Source organism: Pan troglodytes, chromosome 3 (genome assembly GCF_028858775.2).
Source record: "Pan troglodytes isolate AG18354 chromosome 3, NHGRI_mPanTro3-v2.0_pri, whole genome shotgun sequence".
Lineage (NCBI taxonomy): Eukaryota > Metazoa > Chordata > Mammalia > Primates > Hominidae > Pan > Pan troglodytes.
Genome location: NC_072401.2, coordinates 168,543,448 through 168,569,246, shown reverse-complemented (window position 1 = coordinate 168,569,246; position 25,799 = coordinate 168,543,448). Strand labels below are relative to the sequence as shown.

Genomic DNA, 25,799 nt, shown 5'->3' with positions numbered 1-25,799 from the left:
CTATCCCTCTGATGCCACTAGGGTGTGAAATTCTTCCTGAATATCTTGTAGGGCAGCGGTCCCCAATCTTTTTGGCACCAAGGACTGGTTTACAGGGGAGTGGGAGATGGTTTGGGTATGAAACTGTTTCACCTCAGATGATCAGATGCTAGATTCTCATAAGGAGGGCAACACCTAGACCCCTCGTGTCCGCCATTCACAATAGGGTTTGCACTAATGCCACTGCTGATCTGACAGGAGGCGGTGCTCAGGTGGTGATGCTGGCTTGCTAACCTCCTGCTGTGCAGCCCGGTTCCTAACAGGCGACGGATACTGGGCCACTGCCTGGCTTTTGGGGACCCCCGTTGTACGTTTATGAGCAAATAACTAAACAGTATCTAGAAGGGCGCATAGGTACTATTTGTAGGTTAGAAGATGATAATTTATTAGGAGAGATAGTGATGGGAATTTTAATGGTACCTGATTCAGTTCATAGAACATTTATGTAGCTGTAACTACAAGTAACAATAATAAAACTGTTTTTGAAAGGCTTTTTTATAGTCTTTAATATATAGTACAAAGTATTGAGATACAATTTCCAGGAGAACAGTTCCTTGGCTAGTGAGTCTGCCCCTACTCCTGGTTATACCAATAAAGAGTCAACACGGGCTGGGTGCAGTGGCTCATGCCTGTAATCGCAGCACTTTGGGAGGCCAAGGCGGGCGGATAACAAGGTCAAGAGATTGAGACTATCCTGGCCAACATGGTGAAACCCCTGTCTCTACAAAAAACACAAAAATTAGCTGAGTGTGGTGGCGTGCGCCTATAGTGCCAGCTACAGCAGGCTGAGGCAAGAGAATTGCTTGAACCCAGGAGGTAGAAGTTGAGCTGAGATCGTGCCACTGCACTCCAGCCTGGCAATAGTGTAAGACTCAGTCTCAAAAAAAAAAAAAAAAAAAAAAAATCAACACATGTTTGAAAGTATACTCTTCCAGGAAAGGAAACCAATACAATCTGATAGAAAAATGCTATAGGATAAAATATTAGGCTGTCTTTTAAATTTTATTAATTACTTGTTAACTTGAAAAATCAGACATGTGATTGGGCAAATTGCTGTACTTCAAATATAGCTGTCAGAGCTAATGCAGAGTGGAGGTTTCACACTTAATCGTTTGTTTCATCCTGTAAATCAGACTCAAGCAAAACATGGTAGTTTCTTTCTTCTTTCTGCAACTTTCCTTTTCCAATAAAGCAGTAAGCTAGGAGAAAGGCAATGATAATGACTTCCACAAAGACAGGGTATGAAGGAAAAGCTGTGTTTTGTTTCCCTGAACTTTGGATGGTCCTTAATGACGGTTTACTTAAATAAAATGCAGCATTTAATTGTTAAATGGCTCTGCTGAAGCTTTCAGATCTATTTTTAAAAGCAGCTAAAATCATTGGCTTCTGTTAAGAAAATTTTTTAAAAATTAAAAGAATTTTTCACAATCAAGACATTTATATGTATATATAAATGTGTTTTCAATAGTCAAACAGAATATTTTTCCATGTCTTTTAGGAAATGTTGCACTGTTAGTCATTTTCTTTTGGTAAAATATTTTTCTCGCTTTAAGCTGCATATCTGTCACTGCTATTTTTAAAATGTGAATACATTTTTCCAAATATAGAATCTCCTTGATATTTAAGAATCACATATTTTTATGAACTCAAATCTTAGTTCACACTTTGCTCAGTGCTGACACTATAAGCTAGTTAAGGTTAAAATAGTAACACAGTTAATGGTTGAAAGCTTGTTTTGCTTATGAACATTAATATCTTGAATGAAAATAAATATACCTGTCAATACAAATTAAATAGAACCAATTCATACCTTAGTTAGTTAATCCTTTTACTAATTCAGAATCTAGATTATGATATTTTATTATTTATTTCACACCATATAAATTTCAGATTTCATTAGCCAGGAGGTATACTCTCCAGACACCACCTTGTATTTTGGTGGTGATGAAGATTCTAACTAAAATTTGAGGTAGTGATGCTGTCATTTTTAACCTATTACATCAACGGGTCTAGAAATTTATGGAATATTGGAATGTGGTTTTCCATTACATTTAAAATTTTATGTGTATGCTTATGGTAGGAAACATAAATGGCCCAATGGAAAGGATAACCCTGGAAGTCCATATTTATGAATTGTACGTACCAGAGACTTGATAATTAAGCTCTGTCAATTTACTTCTTCCTAGCCTTACAATTTAAACGCTAATACACACTGTATAAGATTGTTAAAATGATAAACAATGTAATATATGTGTCTGTCACATAAGGCTATCAGCATACATGTAAATCTAACCTTAGATTTATTTAAATACTTGGTTTAGTTCCTAAAATAATGCATTTTAATATTATACTGATTTAAAAGAAAAAATAACTTTCTAACACTTCTTTCAATGATGATAACTATACATAGCTTTTAATGAGGTAATTAATTTGTCACACATGAGATTATAAATTCTTAATCTGTTGGCTTGCATTTTGCTGGAAACGGGTTTATAAAGATTTCTTGTCCATTATAACTCCTGGTAATGACTCTTTATATCTTATACAATGAAGATCATTTGCAGTTGAATATACCTTTTTAAATGAAGGGGTTTTTAGTAATTGAAATAGTGTGGAATTAAGTGTGTGGAAAGAGTATGGACCTCGATCACTACAATCTGAATTTGACATCATCTACATTTTATACATTTCAAAGCTATTTTACTCATTCAGTCTGTTGAGGGTCAGATTGAAAAGGAGATTGGAAATATGTAGTCATGTCATTTGTCGTGATGCCTATTGAAATTTTGAAAGAGTTTATTGGTGCCTTCAGTAATTATGAATATGCTCACCACTTAAAAAATCATTTACTTGACAGTGTATATTATTCAAGTATGATAATAACTGGATCTGTTCAAAGAAATTGGTGCTCATTATAAATTATCCACTTCTCTTTAAACTCTAAATCCTGATGTTTAATTTAAACGCTCTGTAAAGCGTATACTTTAAATCACTGATTGTTTTGATTTCTTGGTAACTTTTCTACATCATACTTGTTGGCCTCATAAGCACAGTTCATATTGAAAATTTATTATTATAATCATTCTTTAGATTGTGTCTTAGTTTATGTTGCTATAAAGGAATACCTGAGACTGGCTTAATTATAAAGAAAAGAAGTTTATTTGTCTGATGGTTCTCCAAGCTGTACAAGAATCAAGGTGCCAGCATCTGCTTCTGGTGAGAGCCCCAGAGTGCTTCCACTCATAGCAGAATTTGAAGGGGATCTGGGGTGTGCAGAGATCACATGGCCAGAGAGAAATCAAGACAGAGAGGCCAGGCTCTTTAAATAATCAGATCTCACCAGAACTAATAGAGCAAGGACTCACTCATTACCATGAGGATGGCACCAAAGCACTCATGAGGGATCCACCCCTATGACCCAAACACCTTCCCCCAGGCCCCACCTCCAACAATGGGAATCAAAATTCAACATGACATTTGGAGGGAAAAAACATGCAAACTATATCAGATTGTAGCTAATTTATCTTAGGAATAATTTTTAAAGGTATTTTTCATTAATTACTTCTCCCACTGTATTTTAAAATATGTTTAAAAATTGTTTTTTTGTGAATTTCTGTCCTTTGAAAATATATAGAGCAAATCAGGTTGTTATTCATATTGCAGAATAAGCTATGTCAAATGATTTCTTATATAACATCCATTTTTTATAGCAACATTGTTAATAGTATTTTATTTTATAAAGTATTTTAGTCTACAGCCTAATCCTATACCACCCTGAACCTATCTGACCTCTTCTGATCTAGGAAGCTAAGCAGGGCTGGGCCTGGTTAGTATTTGGATAGGAGGCCAACAGAATACTTTTTTGCATTCATAGAGTATATACCTTACTTAAAATTTATTTCTTATGATATTTTCCTTTAATGCTCAAATTCCTGACATACAATATAGAAATCATTTAAAGTAAGTAGTGTTCATTGTAGATTTAGTAAGTTCCATGTAGGCTTTTCCAGCTTTTATATAATTTTCTCACACTGAAAGATAATTTACTGCAGTCAGCTAATAGCAACTGTCCTTTGCTAAGACCCATGGCAAAATGTAATAAAAGTAGCCTTCTTTCCTGAAAAGTTATGACCAATAGGGAAGAAATCATGACTTGGCAGTCATATCTGAAGAAATAATCCTACCACAACTCTGGCAGAATTTTAAAAAGCAAATGATTTGGGACATGAAATAGTAGGTGTATTGAGTGCAGAAGAAATATATTAAGTCACCATCAGTTGAGATATTCCACAGAATATCTCTTCTCACTTGAATGTTGTTTTATGAGATTATAATCAAATCCTTCTGTTAATAATTAAATTAATATTGGTATGTATTAGTTTTCACACTGATATAAAGAAATGCCTGAGACTGGGTAATATGTAAAGGAAAGAGGTTTAATTGACTCACAGTCTCACATGGCTAGGGAGGCCTCAGGAAATTTAACAGTCATGGGGGAAGGGGAAGCAAGGCACTTCCTTCACGAAGGAGCAGGAAAGAGAAAAGTAAAGGAGGAACTTCCAAACACTTATAAAACCAGGAGATTTCATGAGAACTCACTCACTATCACAAGTGAGTGACAGTGACCCTGTATAGGATGCAGTTATAAACTAAATAAATTTTAAGTCAGATTTTTAGAAGTGAATATTTTGTTGAAAAAATAATTGTCTGAAAGTCATACATTTATTCCAGTGGAGCTACTGTTGGAAGACCAATTTCAGAAAATGTTCAGAGTTTTTCAGCCAGCTTAGGTTTTTTACATCATAATCCAACCACATCCCTCCCTCGACACGTGGGGATTACAATTTAAGATGAGATTTGGGTGAGGACACAGAGCCAAACCATATCTCTCCTAAGGTAAATATATAATGCATAAATTGGCATTTTATTCTGCTTGCATATTTAGGACGTTAAGAACTGAGACTTTCTACTATATGGTATCAGATTCAAGAACTACAAGGTTTAAGAAAAATATTTATTTAGAGAATCAATGTGTTATACCATTTATTTTTATGATTTCTTGTTTCTTGACATTGTAATGCAAATATTATTTTATTTGTAGATGGCTTTCATGGAAACTGTGCCTCTTTTAACACAACCACGCCACATTTTATTTCCTTTCATTCATTGGTTATCATATGACTGGGCTCCCTCCATGTCTTTCATTTGCTACTTGAGACAGCCCAGCATTGCAACTTCAGCATTTCTAGCTCTCTCTTTTAACATCCAACCTCATCCTTCACCCCATAATGATATATTTGCTTCACTTGTTAACACTAAATCAAATCCTAAAATCATAACATGTGGCCAATATGCACTATTTATGCTTCTAACTTTTGCTAAGCACCTTCATATAAGTAATTTGATTAAAGATTTATAGACTGATGGATTACTCAAGATCAAGTGATCCATAATAATGAAACCTGTCATTGCAGAAGTGAAGAAATTAAGACCAAGGGAGGTGGCTGGCTTGCCAAGGCTGATTAATGAAATGGGCATATGTTAAATTCAAGTCAAGTTAGAATGAGAGGGTTTTTTGTGGTTTTTGTTTTTTTGCTAACCATTTTGGTAACATCATTTACCCTCTTTCAGAAATCAGTGTAAATCCTGAAACATGGAAGTTTTGTTCAAATTATTTTGTTAAAATGAACATGATTAACTTAAACAGAAAACTAAGTAGAACATAAATGAGTAAATGAATGTAGCAGCAATTAACATTATAGTTATTAGGAAAATGAGACTGTTGAGCTTTCATATGAGACTGTTGCTAGAGACATATTGAAGACTAGAGTGAAAGTTAAATCATGAATACAAGATAATAGTTCAGGTGGTAAGAAGATAACATGATTCAACTGCCTAGAAGTGAGTCACCTAAAAGAACGCTAGCAATAGTATGAATTCCTCTTTAGTTATTAGTTTAATTTTCCAGCTCTTAAAAACATAATAATATTTATAATTATATGAAACTATCTTAGGGCCTTGAATCTGGAATCTTTGAAACGAATGATTCTGAGGAAAAAAAAAAAGAAAACTTGAGTTTATTATATGTTATTCAATTTGCTTCGTTTCCCTGGGTTCAAAAATACAATTTCTTGTTCCTTAAGGGAAGGGTTGTGACCCTGTATAGGATGCAGTTATAAACTAAATAAATTTTTAACTCAGATTTTTAGAATTGAATATTTTCTTGAAAAAATAATTGTCTGAAAGTCATACGTTTATTCCAGTGGAGCTACTGTTAGAAGACCAATTTCTGAAAATGTTCAGAGTTTTTCAGCCAGCTTAGGTTTTTTACTTCATTAGTGGAAGCAAGTTGTATCACCCTATTTGTTAATAATTTCAAATAACTAACTGCAAATGACCTTTGGTGTATCAAAAAATTAGATGTATGCTCAAAGGTTAATCTTTTCTGCACCTAGAATATTCAGAATAATGTGCCTAGTTGTGCTCTTCCCAGATCTAGTTTCTTACCTGGGGCATTCCTCTTGCCACAGTTGCCAGGCAACCATTCTCATAGCCTGAGCCAAATACACCTTTCCCTAATCATGTTGCTTTGCTCATCTTCACCTATACAATGACTACGTGACTTCACTTCTCTCTTAGAAACACGTTGCTCTCTCTTAAATGGGGCCTTCAAAATAGAATTAAAAACCGACCAACAACAGATGATTTCCGTGTATATATAATTTATATATGTTTACATATTATATATCATACATAGGTATTAAGTGTTAAGTTTTTAATGTTACATCTTCATCTACTTGGCTAATTTTTCTAAGAACAAAACAAAAATTTAAATAGACTAAGAAGAACACTAATTCTGAGAACAATCTCTGATGCCAAACCAAACACATTATGAATCATAAGAAACATTTTTTTAAATTATTTTAAGTCCTGGGATACATGTGCAGAATGTACAGGTTTGTTACAGAGGTATACACATACACCTGCCATGGTGGTTTGCTGCACCTATCAACTCGTCATCTAGGATACATTTTTATAAAAGGAGTCTGGAAATGCAAAAATCTCTCCCATGATGAATAGTGATATTACATATAGGTGGACAGGTGATATCACATAGAGTTGGACTTCTATAAATTTGTAGAAGTACTTTTGTATTCCTATAATAAGACTGAGAAATGCATTTGTATATTGTTGGTGATTATATTTCACTCCAGCAAATCCTGACCAGCATCAAAACTAAATAAAAAGTACCATTTTTATTGATACACTCATAAAACTTAAAGTATAATAATAATAAAAAAAGAATATGAACATGTTTATTTAGTGTTCCGTATGGTTAAAACTGGAAGGAATAAGAACAACTAATCTTGTTTTACTTCAAAATCTATTTTACAAGTACATTACAATTTTACTTTTTAAGAGCTCATTTCAGTTTCACAAATTTCTAATAAATCTTCAATTGTATTTTATTTTATTTTTTGAGACGGAGTTTCACTCAGACTGGAGTGCAGTGGTGTGATCTTGACTCATGGCAACCACCGCCTCCTGGATTCAAGCTATTCTCCTGCCTTAGCCTCCTGAGTAGCGGGGATTATAGACATGCACCACCATGCCTGGCTAATTTTGTATTTTTAGTAGAGACGGGGTTTCTCCATGTTGGTCAGGCTGGTCTCAAACTCCCAACCTCAGGTGATCCGCCTGTCTCGGCCTCCCACAGCACTGGGATTACAGGCGTGAGCCAACGTGCCCAGCCAAATCTTCAAACTTTTTAAAAATTTACTTCTAGTTATATTTACTCTTTAAATTAAAATTGAAAGATTTTCTAAGTCATAAATGTTATATTTATAAGAGAAATTTATTAATACAACAATGTTTAGTTTCCAGATATCATTAGGGTTTTTAAAATTATATGTGTTAGGAAAGGAGAATGAGATGAAGTAAAAAAGAGATATGGAGATGGGCTACAAACCTAACCATAAAGGACATATACGTCCTATTTTTTTTTTTTACTACAATCCTCTTTTGCTCTGATAAAATACTTTTCACTGATTAGAAGCCCAAACTTGCTTATACTTTCTCCTAATGTATCTGAAGAGCAAATAATTGTTGCATAATTTCATGTCTTGTTTGATTACACACAGTGAAAGTTCAGTGCAAGTAGAATTTTTTTTTAAATTTGTATCTGCTACATTTTCATAATTTATAAATCTGGAAGTGTTACAGAATAGTCCACGTTTTTCAATCATTGTTTTATCTCTCACTAGGATATTGTGCCAACTGTTTTTCAGGAAAAATTTGCATGTTTATTTTCTCCCATTGTATCTATTATATGATGAACTTTGTAGCAAAGCAAGGTTTTAATGTGGTCTTTTGGCAGAATGTACAAAACTGAAATAAAGAGAACGTATTTGGAACTATGATAGGCTTCATGAAAATCTTTGAGAGACAGAGAGAGAGAGAGACAGAAAATAATCAATGTGTAATGCCCACCCAAACTCTGGCAAAATTTGAAACACATAGTTCAAACTTCTTTCCTTATAATGAAAGTCCTTAAAATGTGTCTTGATAGTATTTTGGGACCACTATTTTGTAGGTTTGACATATTCATGAAAAGAAAACAAAAAGCAAAAAGAAAAAAAATGTTTCTGGTAAAATATCTATTCTCATCCTGACATAGGCATCAAATTACTGTCTCCATAAGCAGTTGTAATAAATGAATATTGATTTACTACAGGACTTTTAAATATTAAATGTGTTTGTATGAACTCTCAGTTAATTTTTTTTCTAACTTTCAAGCCATTTTCCTGACTCTGTGTAAATTGTTCACACAAATAGGCAAAGGAATAAAGCAATTTAACCAAAGTGGGGAAACAACCAATCGTAAGTGTAGGTGGCAGAAGAGAATGGATTTTTTTTCCAGTTATTCTATATCAAAGCTGCATGGATCTATTTTAAGACACTTTTACACAACAAAAGGAGATTTGTTATCACTAAACCTAGCAATTTGGCTTTCTAAATACTGATAAATCCTGGAAAATTGTAATTCTTTATTTCTGTTTTCTCTAAAAGTAAGCCACTCTTACTTTTAGGCACCCAGTGAATTAGATGTCATCTTTTTTATATTGTTCCTAATGGAACATGAGGACGGCTTTTAAGAAGGTGCCAGATGTGTGAGTTCTTTATTGCTGAGCAAGTGTTGCTTCTGTTTCTGAGGCTATCAAAAGGGTTCACATGAAGAAATACAGCTATCATTTATATGTGACTAGCAGAATATATTTAAGGAACATATTCTTTTTTATCAGAGGCAAGCCTTAAGATATAAATCAAAAGATTATAATGAAAAATATGGCATGAAATAATAAATTAAAAATGAGAATAGTTTGTTGATTCTAATGTATCGTCAGGAGTTGGAATGGCAGTTTAGGAGAGGAATGAGCTAATATAAATGTATATTTTAAAATAAATATGCTCAATATGCTTGCTTTATTTTTTTAACAGGATGAAAGAAGCAGGAGTAGACCATAGGCAGTGGAGGGGTCCCATATTATCCACCTGCAAGCAGTGCCCAGTGGTCTATCCCAGCCCTGTTTGTGGTTCAGATGGTCATACCTACTCTTTTCAGGTAAAGACACCTACAGTTGTTTAGTTTGAAATAAGTGATGCATACTTATTAGTAAATGATTAAAACCATTGCTTATCCAATGTGATAATTCAAATTATTCATTTAACTTATAAAATAAATGAATAATCTCACTGGTTTGGAATATGATTCAATGTGCATTTGTTTTTTCTATATCAGAATTTTTAAGGTTTGAAATACTAAAGCTATGAACCCTCAGATATCAAAGCCAACCTTTCCTTTGTTGCTACTATGAAAGAAGTCAGAAATGTTAGCATGCTGTACAATAGCTTTAGTGATCAATATTATTTTAACAACAATAAATGTGCTACAATCTGTCATTAGAATTACTTTTTTTAATCTCATATTTTATCTCCTATATTATCTCATTTAAGCCACCAAAAATCTCTTTACCAGATGAAAAAACCAGGATCAGAAAGGCAATTTGACAATTTTCACATATTTAGTTGACATTGAAGCTAGGATTTGATATAATCTCTGATTCCATGCCTTTGCCCTCTCTTCTACATTGTTGTTCTTCCCAATTAAGTGTCCCATATTGTGAAAATATTTTGGGATTTTTACAAACTTTGCCTAAATAAGACATTGATAAATTTCCTTAGCTTATGTAACAGAAAGTAAGGAGTTCAGGTTCACTGTCTTTTATCTGAAACCCTAGGGACTGGATACATTTAAAAATTTAGATTAAAAATATATATATTTTAGAAAGGTAGTGTAGCATATTATGCAGTGTCCCTAGAAGGAGCTTACCCTATAATTAAACTATTAAGCCAGGTGCAGTGGCTCACACCTGTAACCCCAGCACTTGTGAGGCCAAGGTGGGCAGATTACCTGAGTCAGGAGTTTGAGACCAGCCTGGCCAACATGGTGAAACACCGTCTCTACTAAAAATACAAAAATGCATCAGGCGTGGTGTTGGGCATCTGTAATCCCAGCTGCTCGGGAGGCTGAGGCAGAAGAATAACTTGAACCAGGGAGATGGAGGTTGCAGTGAGCTGAGATTGTGCCATTGTACTCCAGCCTGGGCAATAAGAGCAAAACTCTGTCTCAAAAAACAAAAAACAAAAACAAAAACATATTAATACATTTTTAAGCAACAATTTAAATATTCTTATAAAGAGTATACATTAAATCTATAAATAACCTTTCTTCAGTTCATATCTGATTGTGCTTACTGCAAAGTTATTTCCAGAATTTTTTTACCTTTTATATGTTTTGGTTTTGTGGATACCTGCTTATGAATCATAATCTGTCTGAGCAAATATTTCCCCAAAACTTCCACTTGCCTTTTACAATTACAAATCTGGGAAAGTGCACTACGATGCTCTTAATTAATTCAGTCACTAAATACATACATAGTACATACTAGGTGCCAAGTACTGTGTATCCTTAGTGAAGCTGTCATATGTCTACCTGCTAAACTTTTATAGATGTATATAGAAGCGGAGTTATTGCTAGGAGAGGAGTGTGTCAGGGGTCCTTTCAACATGGTCTTGATCTTGGTGAATTTAACATGGTATAGGTAGGGCCTTGGCTTTGCAAGTTTAGTGAATTCCTGTTGCCAGTACAAGGGAGAGTGAACCTATCTCATATTATAAAATTCCACATGGAAATTATGTATAAATCATTTTGCTGATTTATTGACTTATAATGAAGCATGCAGATTGTAATATTCAAACTGATAGGAAGAACTACAGATGAAGTAAATTTTAATCCTAATTTTATCTGGTGAGTGTAGATGATTGAACAAATTGAGTCAGTGGTAGAGAGATTGGAAAGTTTTACTGGCATCCACCTAAGTAGAAGTATGTCTTTCTCAACATTGGAAATATGTGCCAGAAGTACTGATATGTTTGTGCCTAGGGTGTCATCATCCCCAGAGAGTGCTAACAGAAGTCTACTGGCTTCTGCTGACATTTTTGGGACTCTTTTGAGGTTGCTCCTAGCAGGTGATCCTTCCTTTCCCAATTTAGTTTCATAGGACACCAAGTTACAATTATAAGTGGAATTCTACTTGATGAGACTTGATTGATGATGTTAGAGTTACTTAGCATGTAAGAAATAGCCCTCATATTCTCATTCAAGACTAAAAGCACGTATTATACGTAGATTAATTCAGGTATATCTTCAATTTCATGGGGTTTCCTCATTGTTCTCCTTGGGCATGAGGCACACTGTGATACCTTGGCTTATAAATCATCTAATTTTATTAGTAGTATCAACACAACCAATCTTATAGATAATCCATATTTGAATTATTATTTTAATATTTATTTACATAAATGTCACTTTTAACAAATGCTTTTTTACATAGAAAGACATTACAAAAAGCATGCTTCAAGTGAATATGGGTCTTTAATAGCCCTAAATCATCATTTTTATTTCTGTTAATTCTAATTTAACTTAGTGACTTTTCCACTTTGAACCATGCATCCTAATCTTAAACTTTTGCATTGACAGCAATGAGACTGAGCTATATAAAACAATGAAAACTAAGTAGAACTCTTAGCCCAGTAAAGATTTAGGTGAAACTATCCCTACTAATCTTTTTTTAAGAGTTTATTTGATTTGAATCTCAAATTAAGGACTTCAATATGTTGGTGTTTTTTTGTTCCCCCCTCATAAGAAAGTATTGCCCTAGGCTATTTAGCTACTGATCAAGAACAAAGACCACAAAGGCCAGTACCTTCTTGTAAATGTCATTTTATTATGTTCCCAACATCTGCTTATGAGAGTTGAAAATAGAATATAGGTAAGATATCACAAGATCTTTCTTCTGGCTCTTGGATCACTAAATTTTGTCAATAAACTTGCAAATTATGACAGGTCAGATTTAAACACATTTGAACAATAATGATGAGCTCCAAATTCTAAGCTCAGTAGGGTCCATGAAGCTCCTTACTTGAAGTTTTAAATCCCCCCCTGAGTAGTCCTGATATGTTAAAGATTAGTCAGAAGCCAGATATGATGAGTCTTGGATGTGGGGCCCTACATTCAGTGTGGAAGTGCAGTCTTGCTGTGGAAGCCTTTCCTATTCATCTGCTGAATTGTTGACCCATGCATTGATACAAAGGGTGTTTTTTTAATACTACAAATAATATTCCTACAAGTTCTATTTTAGACCCACAATGTTTGTTCATTACTTTCAGCTCATTTTATAGAGAGGAGATTATAAATGATATTTTCATTGCACATCTTAACCGGAGGTGAGGTCAGGTGCAGGAGCTGGGGGATGTGGTGGGAAAGAGGAATATCAGAAGGTACACAAAGAAAGACTTTAGCCAAATGACATAACTAAGATATAATTTTGAAAGGTAAACCTCATTATGCAAGGTGACCAATTTTGAATAATTATTTTATTTGAGTTCAAGCTTTGAAGTTAATCAACGTTTTTAGAAATCCTCAGTAGAGTATTTTAAAAATGCATACACAAAAAGAAAAATGAATAGATGAGGAACTATGGATAAATAGTCTTACTTGAAAAAATCTTGGGACATTTGTGATTTTCATAAAAAGTATTTTTGGAACATTGCCTTTTTTCCTGTTAAGAAAAATTATTTACTTTCTTTAGAAGCCTATTTAATCTTTCTTTTTAAAAGAACCAGTGTTCTCTGAATTCTTTCAAATTCAGCAATGCCAGAAAAATAAAACTATAGTCTGTTCAAGGTTGTTTGAGAGGTAATCGTTCTTGAAATTGACACAAAAGATGAAGGCCTTCGTTTCTTTACTTCAGGCAAAGTCTATTTTGATTGTATTGTCAAGCTGCAGTAAGAACTAGGAATGTTCTTCAATATACCATTTATGTTAGATCATGGATGTATTTCTCACTTTGTTATGTAAAATGTACGTTACATTTGCCGTGAGCACAAGTCAATAAATAATATTAACCTTTTAGACTTGAGTAGAACATGTGTAATATAAATTCCCTGAGGACAACAGTGGATGATTTTAAAGTCTTTTCTATCATATTTAGTGATGCAGTGCTTGGCAATTGAACTAAACAATCATGAATTCCTTAGAAATTAGTATTGTTCATAAAATTGTGTGTGTGTGTGTGTGTGTGGGGGGGGGGGGGGTTTTGAAGGAAGGCAAATATAAAGCTTACCTATTTTAGACTGCAGTTTTCAAATCCAGCTGTAGAGATGCTACTTAAATTGATTTGGAATGGGGCCCCATGAATTTGAATTTTTAAAACTCCTCATGTGACTTTTATGTGTAGCCATGGCTGAGAATCACTGTGCATCCCTTCAAATTATTGCCTTTGAATACTTAAATAAAAGGTAGGTGTGTGTGTGTGTGTGTGTGTGTGTGAACAATAACATTAGCATTAAAGGGGAAGGCCTAATTTTTTTATTACAATTCAAAAACTTTCTATTTTAAGTTTCAACATGCTACTATAATGTTTTAACCTTTCTGTCATTTATTTTTTCCATATTTGAGTCATGTTCTTACTTTCTCTTAATAGTTATTAATTCTAGCAACTATATGAACATTTTGAAAGGTAGATAATTTCTGACACCTAATCATGAGAAGTTTGATATGTTATACTTTTTAGTATTTAGTTGTTCTATCTTCTTTCCTCTGAATATTTAGAGCTGAGATCATTTGATTTTGGAAGATCCACTGTCAGAAATGGATGTGCACTCTTTCTATTTGACTTGCTTTTCCACTTAGGTTGCGTTTGATTTTTGGCTGAGGTATGCCAACTCGATCAATATTACAGCACCAGAGCATTATCATGATCATTTATGGGGATACATTCTTATTATAGCACTGAACATTAAAGGAAATAATATGAATGAACTTTATCATAAAATTTCAAATTTAAAAGGAACTTAAAAGAACATCTAGGACAAATGTCTATGCAATAAAGTCCCTGGTATGAAATCATATTCTGCGAGGTAAACCTCTATATTTGAGGAGTGTTCTAGTTGTCAAAAAAGCCTTCCTCTCCTTACACTGATTTTGTTTCCAACATTCGCTATCCTTACTCCCTGGAACCATGTGCTGAAGCACAAAATACATCCTCTCTTGTCTTCAGTTACTGGGAAAAATGTGAATTCTTAAATTTGCCACTTACAGTGAAGCAAACAGCTAAAAGACGCTTGCAAAGAAGCTTCACAGGTAGGAAAAGAACTCATTTTTTGTGTGTTTGTTTTGTTTTTTCAAATCCCTGATTGCTCATTGACTTGATCAATGACTGATGCCTTCTTCTAAGAGAACACAGGGTACATTGCTCCAGAATACCTTCACCCCAGTCCCTTTACTTTTACATGCATTTCTAGATACTAAGTTCTTTTCCTAATGCTCTGATCAGTGTTTCCCACAGCTTGTTGCCAGTGGTCTATCTGTGGGGAAGATATAATGCAATGAGTTAGAGGCACAGGTGCCTGATTTTTGTCTACCATTTACAATAACTTGTGTTTTGATCTTGCAATATGGGAGCCCATGGCCTTTTCACTACATTAACTTTCATAACCTCATATATACACTTGTGTGTGTGCATATGTATAATGTGTGTGTATATATATAAATCAAACATTTATGTAGACCATATTTTCTGGCAAATACTTTAAATATTTTAAATATGTTAACTGGTTATTATCCCTCCTTTATAGATGAGAACCGTGAAGCACAGAGAATTTAAGTCATTTGACCAGTGTTACTCAGCTAAGTCCAGAGCCCGTGTTCTTAATTGCATTTCAATTTTTTAATGTAAAATTGAAGCAAATTCATTTTTTAAATTAATTACCCTTCATTTTTTTCTATATTGCTACACATGATGTGGTGACTACCTTTATTTGAATCACTAAAAAAAAATTTACAAATAAAAATATATGGCTTTTAAATTTATTGTTTCTCACTGAATTAAAGCCTGTGATATCAGATTAATGATAAAAATATATTTTTAGATATTATGCATGATAAATAAGCCTATATTGTCAATTTTCTATGATTATTACTCGTTGCAGAAAACAATCTTCTGTGTCTTCTTGAAGCTTTAAAATTTTAACTTTTAGGGTTAGGTCTATGATACTGATTCGTTTTTGTGTATAGTAGAAGGTAGGTTTTTTTTTTTTTTTTATGTAGCCAACCAGGCCAGGCATGGTGGCTTATGCCTATAATCCCACCATTTTGAGAAGCAGAGATGGGAAAATTCCTTGAGCTCAGGAGTTCAAGACAAGCATTGGTAACATGGCAAAAACCCGTTTCTACACAAAATTTTTTAAAAAGTAGCCAACCAGTTGCAGAATCGTTTATAGCATCTTACTTCATTGGATTGCTTTGATGTCTTTGTCAAAAATGAAATGGTCCTAAAAGTGTGGGTCTGTTTCTGTCTTTATTATGTTCAGTGAACTATTTATCCTTAAGCCTGTATCACGTCTAATTTGTTGTACCTTAATGCTGACTTTTGAATTCAGATGCAAAGTCCAACTTTGTTATACCTTTTTAATATTGCTTTGGTGTTTACCCTTTGCATTTCCATAAGAATTTCAGAATCAGTCTGTCAATTTCTATAGAAAACAAGCTAGAATCATTTTTTAGATATTGTGCAGTACTGAATCTTCAAATCCACACACTTGGTATATCTCTCCATTTAGTTATATTTCATTAATTAATGTTTGGTAATTTTCAGTATAGAATTTCATAATGCCCTTTATTAAATTTGTTAAGTACTTTTTTATTAGTACTATTGTAAATTTAATTTTAATTCAGTTTTTAATGGTTTGCTGATAGTATATTGTTATATTGTTAATTTTCTATACTGACTTGTATATTGCCACTTTGCTAAATTCACGTATTATTTCTAGTAATGTTTTGTCATCTCTCCAGATTTTTTTACATATAATATCCTTCTCCATGAATACATGCAGGTTTATTTCTTCCTTTTTTATCTTTCTATTTCTTGCCTTAGGTTTTGGTTAGGACTTCCACTACAATGTTCAATGTATCTCCTTGCCTTAGTCCCAATTTATAAGAAAAGTGTTCAGTATTTTCAACATTAGGTATGAAGTTACCTATAGATTTTTGCATGTAAAAAAAGAAAAGTTTAAATAGAGCTTAAGCCCGTGTTAATTAAGTTTTCTGTAGCCATCACAGAATAGAACATATAATATCAGTGTCTACATCTTTTGTTACTATATACTAAAAAAGGACTAACACCACATATATTCAGTTGTGGAATTTTCATGTTAACTTTTATATCTTAGAGAGCTTGTAGTTTATAAACAGTCCATCTAGTTTGTATTTATAAGGAATGCATTTATCTAAAAAATCCTAAACTATGTAGAACATGTTTAAATATACATGTTCTTTAAGAGAAGTGTAATGATAATAATAATACTAGGCATATACTAGTTGTGGTAATAGAAGTTCTAGTAATATTTGTAGTAATTGCTAAAATAACTGTATAATAATATCAGTTAATATCCTAAATATTTTATGTGTAGTAAATTAATCTTTAAAAAAAATTACAAGACTTTTTTTATAATGTCTACAAACTAGGGATAAAGAAAAGGAAGCCCATGTCAGCCATAAAGCTGGTGAATTACAATGCTGGAATCAGAGCCCAGTTAAGCGCACACACAGTTAACCACAGCACTGTACTGTGCAATAAAACTCCCAGCAAGACCTTAATTGATGCATTTATCACATGTGAATTTTACCTGAATGATGTCCTTTGTAACATTAATTATTCATCACTTTGCCAAGGAAAAAGAATACAGGAGGTGATGGGAGAGATATAAAGAAACCATATATATTTCAACTCTGCAAAAAGATTATAGAAAAGTAAATAGGTTATCCATGTGTATCTGTAAACCAACCTCTTTTTATCCTCCCTATTTTTCTCCCCTTCTCAGACACTAACACCCCCAATTCTACTCTCTACTTCCAGGGGCTCAAAATATTTTTTAAATCCCACATATGAGTGAGAACATGTGGTATTTATCTTTCTGTGTCTGGCTTATTTCAACTAATATAATGTTATTCATATGTAAAGATAACTATAGCATGTGCCATCCTTACTATGTTTGTAGAATTTATGCCAGCTGAGTTACTCAAAAAGTTTCTAGTTAATTAAGTAAATGTATGTACAGCACCTTTGGAAGAGTTCCATAATCTTTTTGTCAGAGGCACCCAACTCATATCAACAAACAAAATATTCTTTTAAAAAATTAACATATCATTATTGCATAATGTGTGTTAATGAGTATTCTAAATTAATATATTAATGAATGACTCAATTAAGCTAATGCGTTAATTTATATATGCATTAACTTCTTAATTTAAACAATGCTATAAGATATATAACATACACTAACATACACTAATATTGTTCCCATTTTAAACATAAGAATTTGAAACAGAGAGATTTTAAATAAGTTCATAGGGGATAGAACTAGTAAGGAGCAGGACTAATAATATGGCTATGAATAAAAATATAGATTATATAAAAGTAATAATATAATAAAATGATTTTGTATAATATGTAATTAAACATGCTAATTTTATATCAATAACTAATACACAAATGATTTCAAAATTAATATGACAATTATTTTTCCAGATAAAGAAAAAAATAGTATGCCATATATTGTATCTATCTATATCAGTTTATAATCATTTGAATTATAAAATAATAGAATGTGGCTGTCATATCATTTTTAGGGTATCTGAGCAAATTATATTTTTTCCCACAATCACACTGGATATACTCTATGAGCACTGTATGTTTTAGTGGCCTTTAACCTCTTCCCACCCTAAATGCACTCTACCAAGAAAATTAGTCTTGTTATGTGAATTGACAGTGGATTAAGTATGTTTTTGTATCTGAAGCAAGCCAAATAAACAGCCAAATGAAACTAGAAGGTAACAACACTAACATAGAAACTGAGACAGGAAAAAAAAAAAACCTGTCAATAACTAGAATCCAGAAATATTAAGATTAATGGCCTGTGAAAGAATGGTAGAGTAGGCTCGATATGAAAGCAGTCACGTCGATGAATTAGACAACCCCTCTGAACAGCTGTGCCTCCAGTGAAAAGAAAGCGGGAAATATTTGTCATCAGGCACTAGAAATCTGAAAAGTAACCTACAGGTCCTTCCAGTAGCATGGGGTAATAATACCATTATTATGGTATAATGTTGATGCTTTTGAGCTGCTCTTGCATGGGTCTGGTGTTCTGAATTACACTACAGCTGAGCAGAGGTCAGGCAAGCCCAAAGCTGAGAACATTTAAGAGATTTCATATATTAAGTTACACCAAGACTTGGAAGCCTCAATATATACTTTCTCTGTAGAAATCTATTATTAATTCAAACTTCTAAGGATTCCACAGAGTTTGTTCTGCCAACTCAAATTCACAATTTGTTTAATAAATTTTAATATTTATTAATTTTTAATAAATTAAATTATAAATTATTTATAATTTATATTATAAATAATGTATAAATAAATATAAATTAAATAAATATAAATAAAGGGGCACACTGATACAATACAAATAAACTAATAAACAAAATGAAGCAAGCTAACAGGAGCAAGAGTGAACAATGCCAACAGCAAGAACAAGACAAGATTTGTATTTTAAATACTTAAAATTCTAAAATTGTTAGAGACAAATTATTAGTAACAGACATCAACTGTATAATATATATTAATGTATGAAACATTTAAACATTTAAAAAGATATTTAAATATTCAAGCAATACCAAACATAATTTCAGAAAAAATTACTCAGCTTTTAAAAGAGCCAAATAGCATTTAATTAAAATATTATTTAATTAAAAATTAAGTCAATAGATTAAACAGCAGATTAGATGAACTTCAATCAAGATAATGAACTATAACTTATATATATGTGAGTGTACATGTATATGTATTATGTATGTAACATAGAATAATAAGCTATAATATATGTAAATATCATGTTACATATGTGTGAAATATATGCAAATATTATATATATCATATATTTATGTACATGTATACACATACGTATTTCTGAAAAATGACCCAAAAAGGTAGAATATATAGACTATAGAGTAGAATGAGAAAGTATCAAAAGTTTAATCTGAAATATAGAGAGTAATCAGAAGTAATAACACAGAGAAAATATTAGAAGAGAATTTAGTTGAGAATTTTAGTTGAGAACTTTCCAGAAGTGATGAAATACATGATTCCACAAGTACAGGAAACACAGTGTATACCAAGTAAGATAAATAAGAAGAAACCCAAGTCTAGACACGTTACAGTAAAATGAGAGATTACCAAAGTAAAGTCCATCCAGACAAAAAAGCCATATTACCTACCAAAAATATTGTACCATTATACCAACAAAAAGCATCTCAGCAAGATTAATGTGATTCAGAAAATGGTGGAAATGTACCCTTAAAATATTGAAAGAAAATTTTTAAAATTCAAAAGCCAGTATTTCAGAAGAAAATACCTTCTAAGTCCGTTTGCTACATAAACATCCTTGAAAAGAGTGCACGGAACAAAAGCTGTCAGTGCCTCTGATTGCATGATTTGCAAAAATGTGAGTGAACCCAGGAGATCTGCCTCCAAACAGTATCTGCCCTTTGTTTCCATATCTTGGCTTCTGGAGAATGTTCCTCTACGTAGGCCACTCCATCAACAGGTGTTTGAACCAAATCTGTTCAATTTATCTCATGTAGCTTTTAATTAAGGATATCATCAAGGGAACTCTAAGCAGGAGGATGATAAAAACCTGCAAGCAAAATTTATCTCAGCAGTGTCTCCGACCCCCCACTCCAGGGTCTCAGAACCAACCTCCTGGACACGTCGCATAAATCATCCAGATCTACCTTATACATCCAACGTGGCTTTTGCCTTATGTGTTTGTCTTGGGCTTTCTACTTGGCCTGTGGAATTAAGTCAGGTGCAGCAGGATACACTAGTGATTGCATAGATGTCACTACTTGACCTACAGAGAGGCATCTTGGACAATTGTGTCATCCAAAATATCTGGTCAGTGGACTGTGACTGACCTGAATTCCTTTCAGAAACAATGTCCTGTCATTGATCACTTCACTTCACAAAATGTGTTAGTGAAACATTTGTTATCAACTTTTCTATTTGCATACCTCCTGTTATGAAAAGAACTTCCTGCAAGGTATCTATAAATGATGAGTCTGTTGTCCCATTAATGTGACTTTGCAGTTGGGACCTATATCGTTCAGGAGACATAGACTGACAGTGCATCAAATATGGCTCTCCAGCCTGCTGTCAGATCTCAGGTTTCCCAATTCAGTTAGAATAACAGACTCTACTCCTTGTTTTTGGAGTGATAGCTTGAGGGAAGTGTGCCTAATTTGTCTTGGTTTTTCTAGCAACCAGACTGGTAGCATTCATTCACCCCACAGAATGAGAGGGGAGGTGGGAAAGACGTCTGATGGTGTTGACAGGTGATTTGCATGGGAGGTTCAGGAGCTGGTGCCATCTCCTGTTTCTAGACTTCTCTGGTAAGGTTAAGTGAAATGGAAAAAGGAATGTCTGGGGAAGTCAGACACAGCACGCAGTTAACTTTAAGACACTTGCAACACTTTGAGAGACACACAAGGACATTTCCTTGGGGAGGAAAGATGTCAGGGTGGCATGGAAAAACAAAAGCTCATGAATGTATCTTGTCCCTCTATTTATTTCAGAGTTGAAGTTGTTCCCTCTCCAGGAATACCTGGTGTTGTTCCCCTTCTATTACCACAAGATTAGTGGGTCCCATTACAATCACTAAAATTTTTCTTTCTTTCCATCAACTCCTAAACTTTACACAAGAACATTTTATCCATAAGAGTATATTAGGAGGGACAAGGGAAGTTTTATAAAGAGAGACCCATTATGTTTTCAACTATGGCCTGCGTGTACTACTATCAGTGGATTCAAAGAGCAGTGTGATCCACAATTGAGTTTGAATCCCTAAGGCCTCCTTTGGACAGGCTGCCAACTGGAGGGCATAGCAACCAGGGCAGCCTGCAGTTGCTGGCAGGGGAAGTAAAGAGAAATTCTCAATGTTTAAAATAAGTATATATAGCCTCCTTGCATCTTATTCGCTACCTAAGAGCCAGCTGAGAGGGTATGCTCCTTTTCTGGGGACAGCAAAATTCAGGGACCAAATTGCCTTACTAAGATATGTGAACCATGTGGAGGTGAGGGAGGCAGAGACATAAATCTTTTTGAGTTTATTTTTTAAGAGCCATTCCCAATGCCCAACAATATCAGATTCTTGTGGATGGTCGGGAGCATGAAAAGTGCTTAACTACCTTGCCGGCCAACACATTACTGAGTAGATTAGGTGATAAAAAGTGCACTGTTGTCAGACTGCAAATAGCCCAAAGAGCTACACATATGACACAGATTAGTTTTAAATGGTACAGTGATGCTGTCAGAGCCAGCTGGTAAAACTGGAACAGCGGCAGCATTACCAGAAAAAGTCTCAATAGAGATTTGTAGCTCAAGGTGCTCATGAGGGTTGTGGAGCCCCACAGGTAGGAGATGTGACACAACTTGCTGGGTGGCTTCCAAATCAGCCTGTTGGTTTAGTTGAGTTGTAAAGGACCAAGGAGAATGCCTAAGTGGGGAATATACTCTCTCCAATACCCAAAGAATGCAATAAGGTTTGGGGCCTACATTTTGGTGGTAAGAATCAAAGAGATAGCAGTTTTTCTTCACTGTTAGAGAGATAAGCATTGTAAATCCACCTGCATAGCTCTAAGAAATATAGTAAACAGGGGCCAGGCGCAGTGGCTTATGCCTGTAATCCCAGCATCTTGGGAGGCTGAGGCAGGTGGCTCATGAGGTTAGGAGTTCGAGACTAGCCTGGCCAACATGGTGAAACCCCATCTGTACTAAAAATACAAAAATTAGACGGGCATGGTGGTGTGTGCCTGTAATCCCAGCTACTCAGGAGGCTGAGGCAGGAGAATCGCTTTAACCTGGGAGGCAGAGGTTGCAGTAAGCTGAGATCATGCCACTGCACTCTAGCCTGGGTGGCAGAGCAAGACTCTGTCTCAAAAAAAAAAAAAAAGAAAGAAAGAAAGAAAGAAAGAAAGAAAGAAAGAAAGAAAGAAAGACACTGAACAGATGCCAAATTTTGTTAGAGTTTATCAGCCATCTCTTCTGACAGAGGTGTAATAATACTGTAGTCAGAGTCATGGAGATAGAGGCTTTGGACTTGCCAAACAACAGGGTATCATCTGCATAGGAAAAGCTTTAGGCATTTAAGGTTTGTTAAAGTTATCCAGAGAATTACAACCCATAGTGTACATAGATAGATAGATAGATAGATAGATAGATAGATAGATAGATAGGGATGAGGAGATTTATTTTAGGAATTGAGTCATGTGGTAATGGAGGCTAACAAGTACCAAGATCTGTTGTCTACTAGCAGGAAAGTCAGGAAAGATGATGATATAATTCAGTCCGTGGCCCAAGGTGTGAGAGTCAAGGGCCAGATGGTTAAGTCCCAGATGTGAGTCCAAAACCCTGAGTGGAATGAGTGCTGATGTCAGAGGGCAGAAGATAGATGTCTCAAGCAGAGAGAGGCAATTTGCACTCCCTAGGCCTTTTTTATTCTATCCAGACCCTCAACCAATAGGATGATGCCCACCCACATTGGTGAGAGGGTCTTCTGTACTCAGTCCACCAATTCAAATGCTCATCCCTTCTGGAAACATCCTCATAGTCATGCCCAGAAATAATGTTTGACCATCTATATGGTATCCCTTAGCCCATTCAGATTTACACATCAAATTAACCATTGTATGAAGTTACACGCACCTATTTGTGGCAAACGATAAGAGGTTTCCATCTCCCACAAGAAAACTTCTTTACACGTGAATCTTGGCTCACTCATGGTAAGGGAGAATCTCTTCTACCATTTACCAGATAAAAAAGTACAAGTATATAGCACATCACTACCTAATGTGAATTCAGATGTGGAAGCAAGAATAGCATGCATTGAATTGGCCCCAAAAGCCTCACAGGAAAGGTCATGTTGGCTTACCTTCCTTATTACCTTTTATAGTGTAAACCCTGCCCAGATATTATCAGTTGAATCCAGTGCCACCTTCTCCAACAGAACCAGACATAACAGTGACTTGGGTTGGGTGCCTGCATCCAACACAGTCTTAAAAGCTTGTATCACCCCCTGTTGCAAAGTTCTTCAGTATAGGTGAATGAGTGTACTGGGCCTTCTGTCTCACTTGGAGAGAGAGAAACCTTGAGACCATTGTCAAGATAACTTCCTCCCCCTGCCCAGAGGTTAGTGAGCAATAACCAACCAAAGCACCATTGGAACAGTTTGAGCCAAACCTAGTGTCCAGACATGAAAAATAATTTTTTTTTCTTTTTTAGCGAGAGGGTCTTTCTCTGTCACACAGCTAGAATGCAGTGATACAATCACAGGCCACTGCAGCCTGGAATTCCAGGGCTCAATGATCCTCCTGCCTCAGCTTCCTGAGTAGCTGGGACTACAGGTGCACAGTACCAGCCCAGCCACTTTTTTTTTTATTTTTATTTTTGTGTAGAGATGGGATCTCACTATGTTTCCCAAACTGGTCTCAAACTCCTGGCCTCAAAGTGCTCCTCCTGCCTTGGGTTCCCAAAATGCTGGGATTACAGGCATAAGCCATGACACCCAGACTAGGCTTGAAACTTTTAATAACAGAGAATATGGGTGAGCCTTTCACTACCCTTGTTCATGATTTGGGTGATATAATTCACTACTAGGTCTTCTAATATGGTCTGTGGGACTTGTGTTCTTTCACTTACAGAAAGCCACTTCTCAGCGAGCATCTCATCATCGTTGCCAAACACCACTAGATCTGTGAAGGGTCTGAAAATTTTATCCCATTTGCAAGATGCTGCAATTTCTTGGAGGTTGGCAGAAGACATGATACCCTGGGCCAGAGACAAAGGAATATTGTACTTAGTGCACGGGCAGCATAATCTTTGATGTTCGTGTCAGTTCTCCTTTGCTCACAAGTCCCGCAGGGGTAATGCACAGTGGCATAGTTTGATGTTCTTCACACATTGATTTTGTGTTGCAGCTAAGGAAATCCCAGTATTTTCTAAAAGACTGCAAACAATCCCACCCAACCTTTGCTCATGCAGAGACATTATCTTTTTTTACTGGACAGAAAAAAACCCTTCTCTCTCTTCCAGAAGGAGACACTACCTCTGTCTTGCAACTGTATTTCCTAAACAAACAAAATTGAATAGATAATACAGAACAAAAGGCTGCCAGTGTCTCTGCTCCCACAAGGTACAGCAATACACTGGGTACTTGTCCCCCAACACTACACAATAATAGGGCAATTCTATTAATATTAGACAAACTAGATTTTCACATAAAAGCCATAGAAAATGGCAGAGAGAATTACTACATAATGATTAATATGTTAATTCTCCTGGAAAATCTGATACAATAGTTCCAATCATGGAAGTATATAATAAAATAGTCTCGAGATATATAAAGCAATTTTTACCAGGACAAACTGTCATATCTCATCAGCACATAGTGAGATTTTAGTACTCTTAGTAATTGATGGAGCTACAGGGGAAAAAAAAAGTTAATCTTTTCCCCTGCCCTCCCTGGCTCAAAGTAAATCAGAGGGGCCCCCCAATTGGTGAAGGGGGGAAGGGTTGAGCTCTCTAATATATTCCTGATGGTAAACCCACCTGTATTTAAGAACATGGGCCATGTAGTTGGAAAAGTTCCTAGAATTTTTATGCTACAGAGGAAGGCAGCAAGAATGTAAGACTGATTCTATTGCACATTTAAGAAAATTGGTTGAACATATAACTAAATGTAAGTTTCTCATTCATGGAGAAAGTATTTACAAACATGGAAAAAGGCAATCGGCAAAGAATTTTGACACATTGGATTGGCATTGAGGAAGGCAGTCTCATGTGCGGTCTTCTGACCCCCACTCATCCACATAAAGATGGGCCATGAGACTGGAACACATCCTTACCGAGAGAGAGGGAGGCCACACAGCCTGTGCTTGGCTTAGCACCTTGTGTGGGAGTATCTCTTCCTGTTTCAAATGTAATGAGTGTTCCTTTGTTCTGCCTAAGCATGCACCTCGGTGGCCCCCA

General features: G+C 34.8%; 1 protein-coding gene across 4 annotated transcripts in view; it reads left to right on the top strand.

The window, feature by feature from the left end:
- The window catches only part of SPOCK3 (SPARC (osteonectin), cwcv and kazal like domains proteoglycan 3), a 510,259-nt gene that overhangs the window by 314,627 nt on the left and 169,833 nt on the right, over nucleotides 1-25,799 (top strand). For all 4 annotated transcript variants that reach the window (XM_054683476.2, XM_054683477.2, XM_001151431.5 and 1 more), the window contains one exon: nucleotides 9,538-9,661. In XM_054683476.2, coding sequence (XP_054539451.1) covers nucleotides 9,538-9,661 — 124 coding nt within the window. The remainder of the gene's footprint in view (nucleotides 1-9,537; nucleotides 9,662-25,799) is intronic.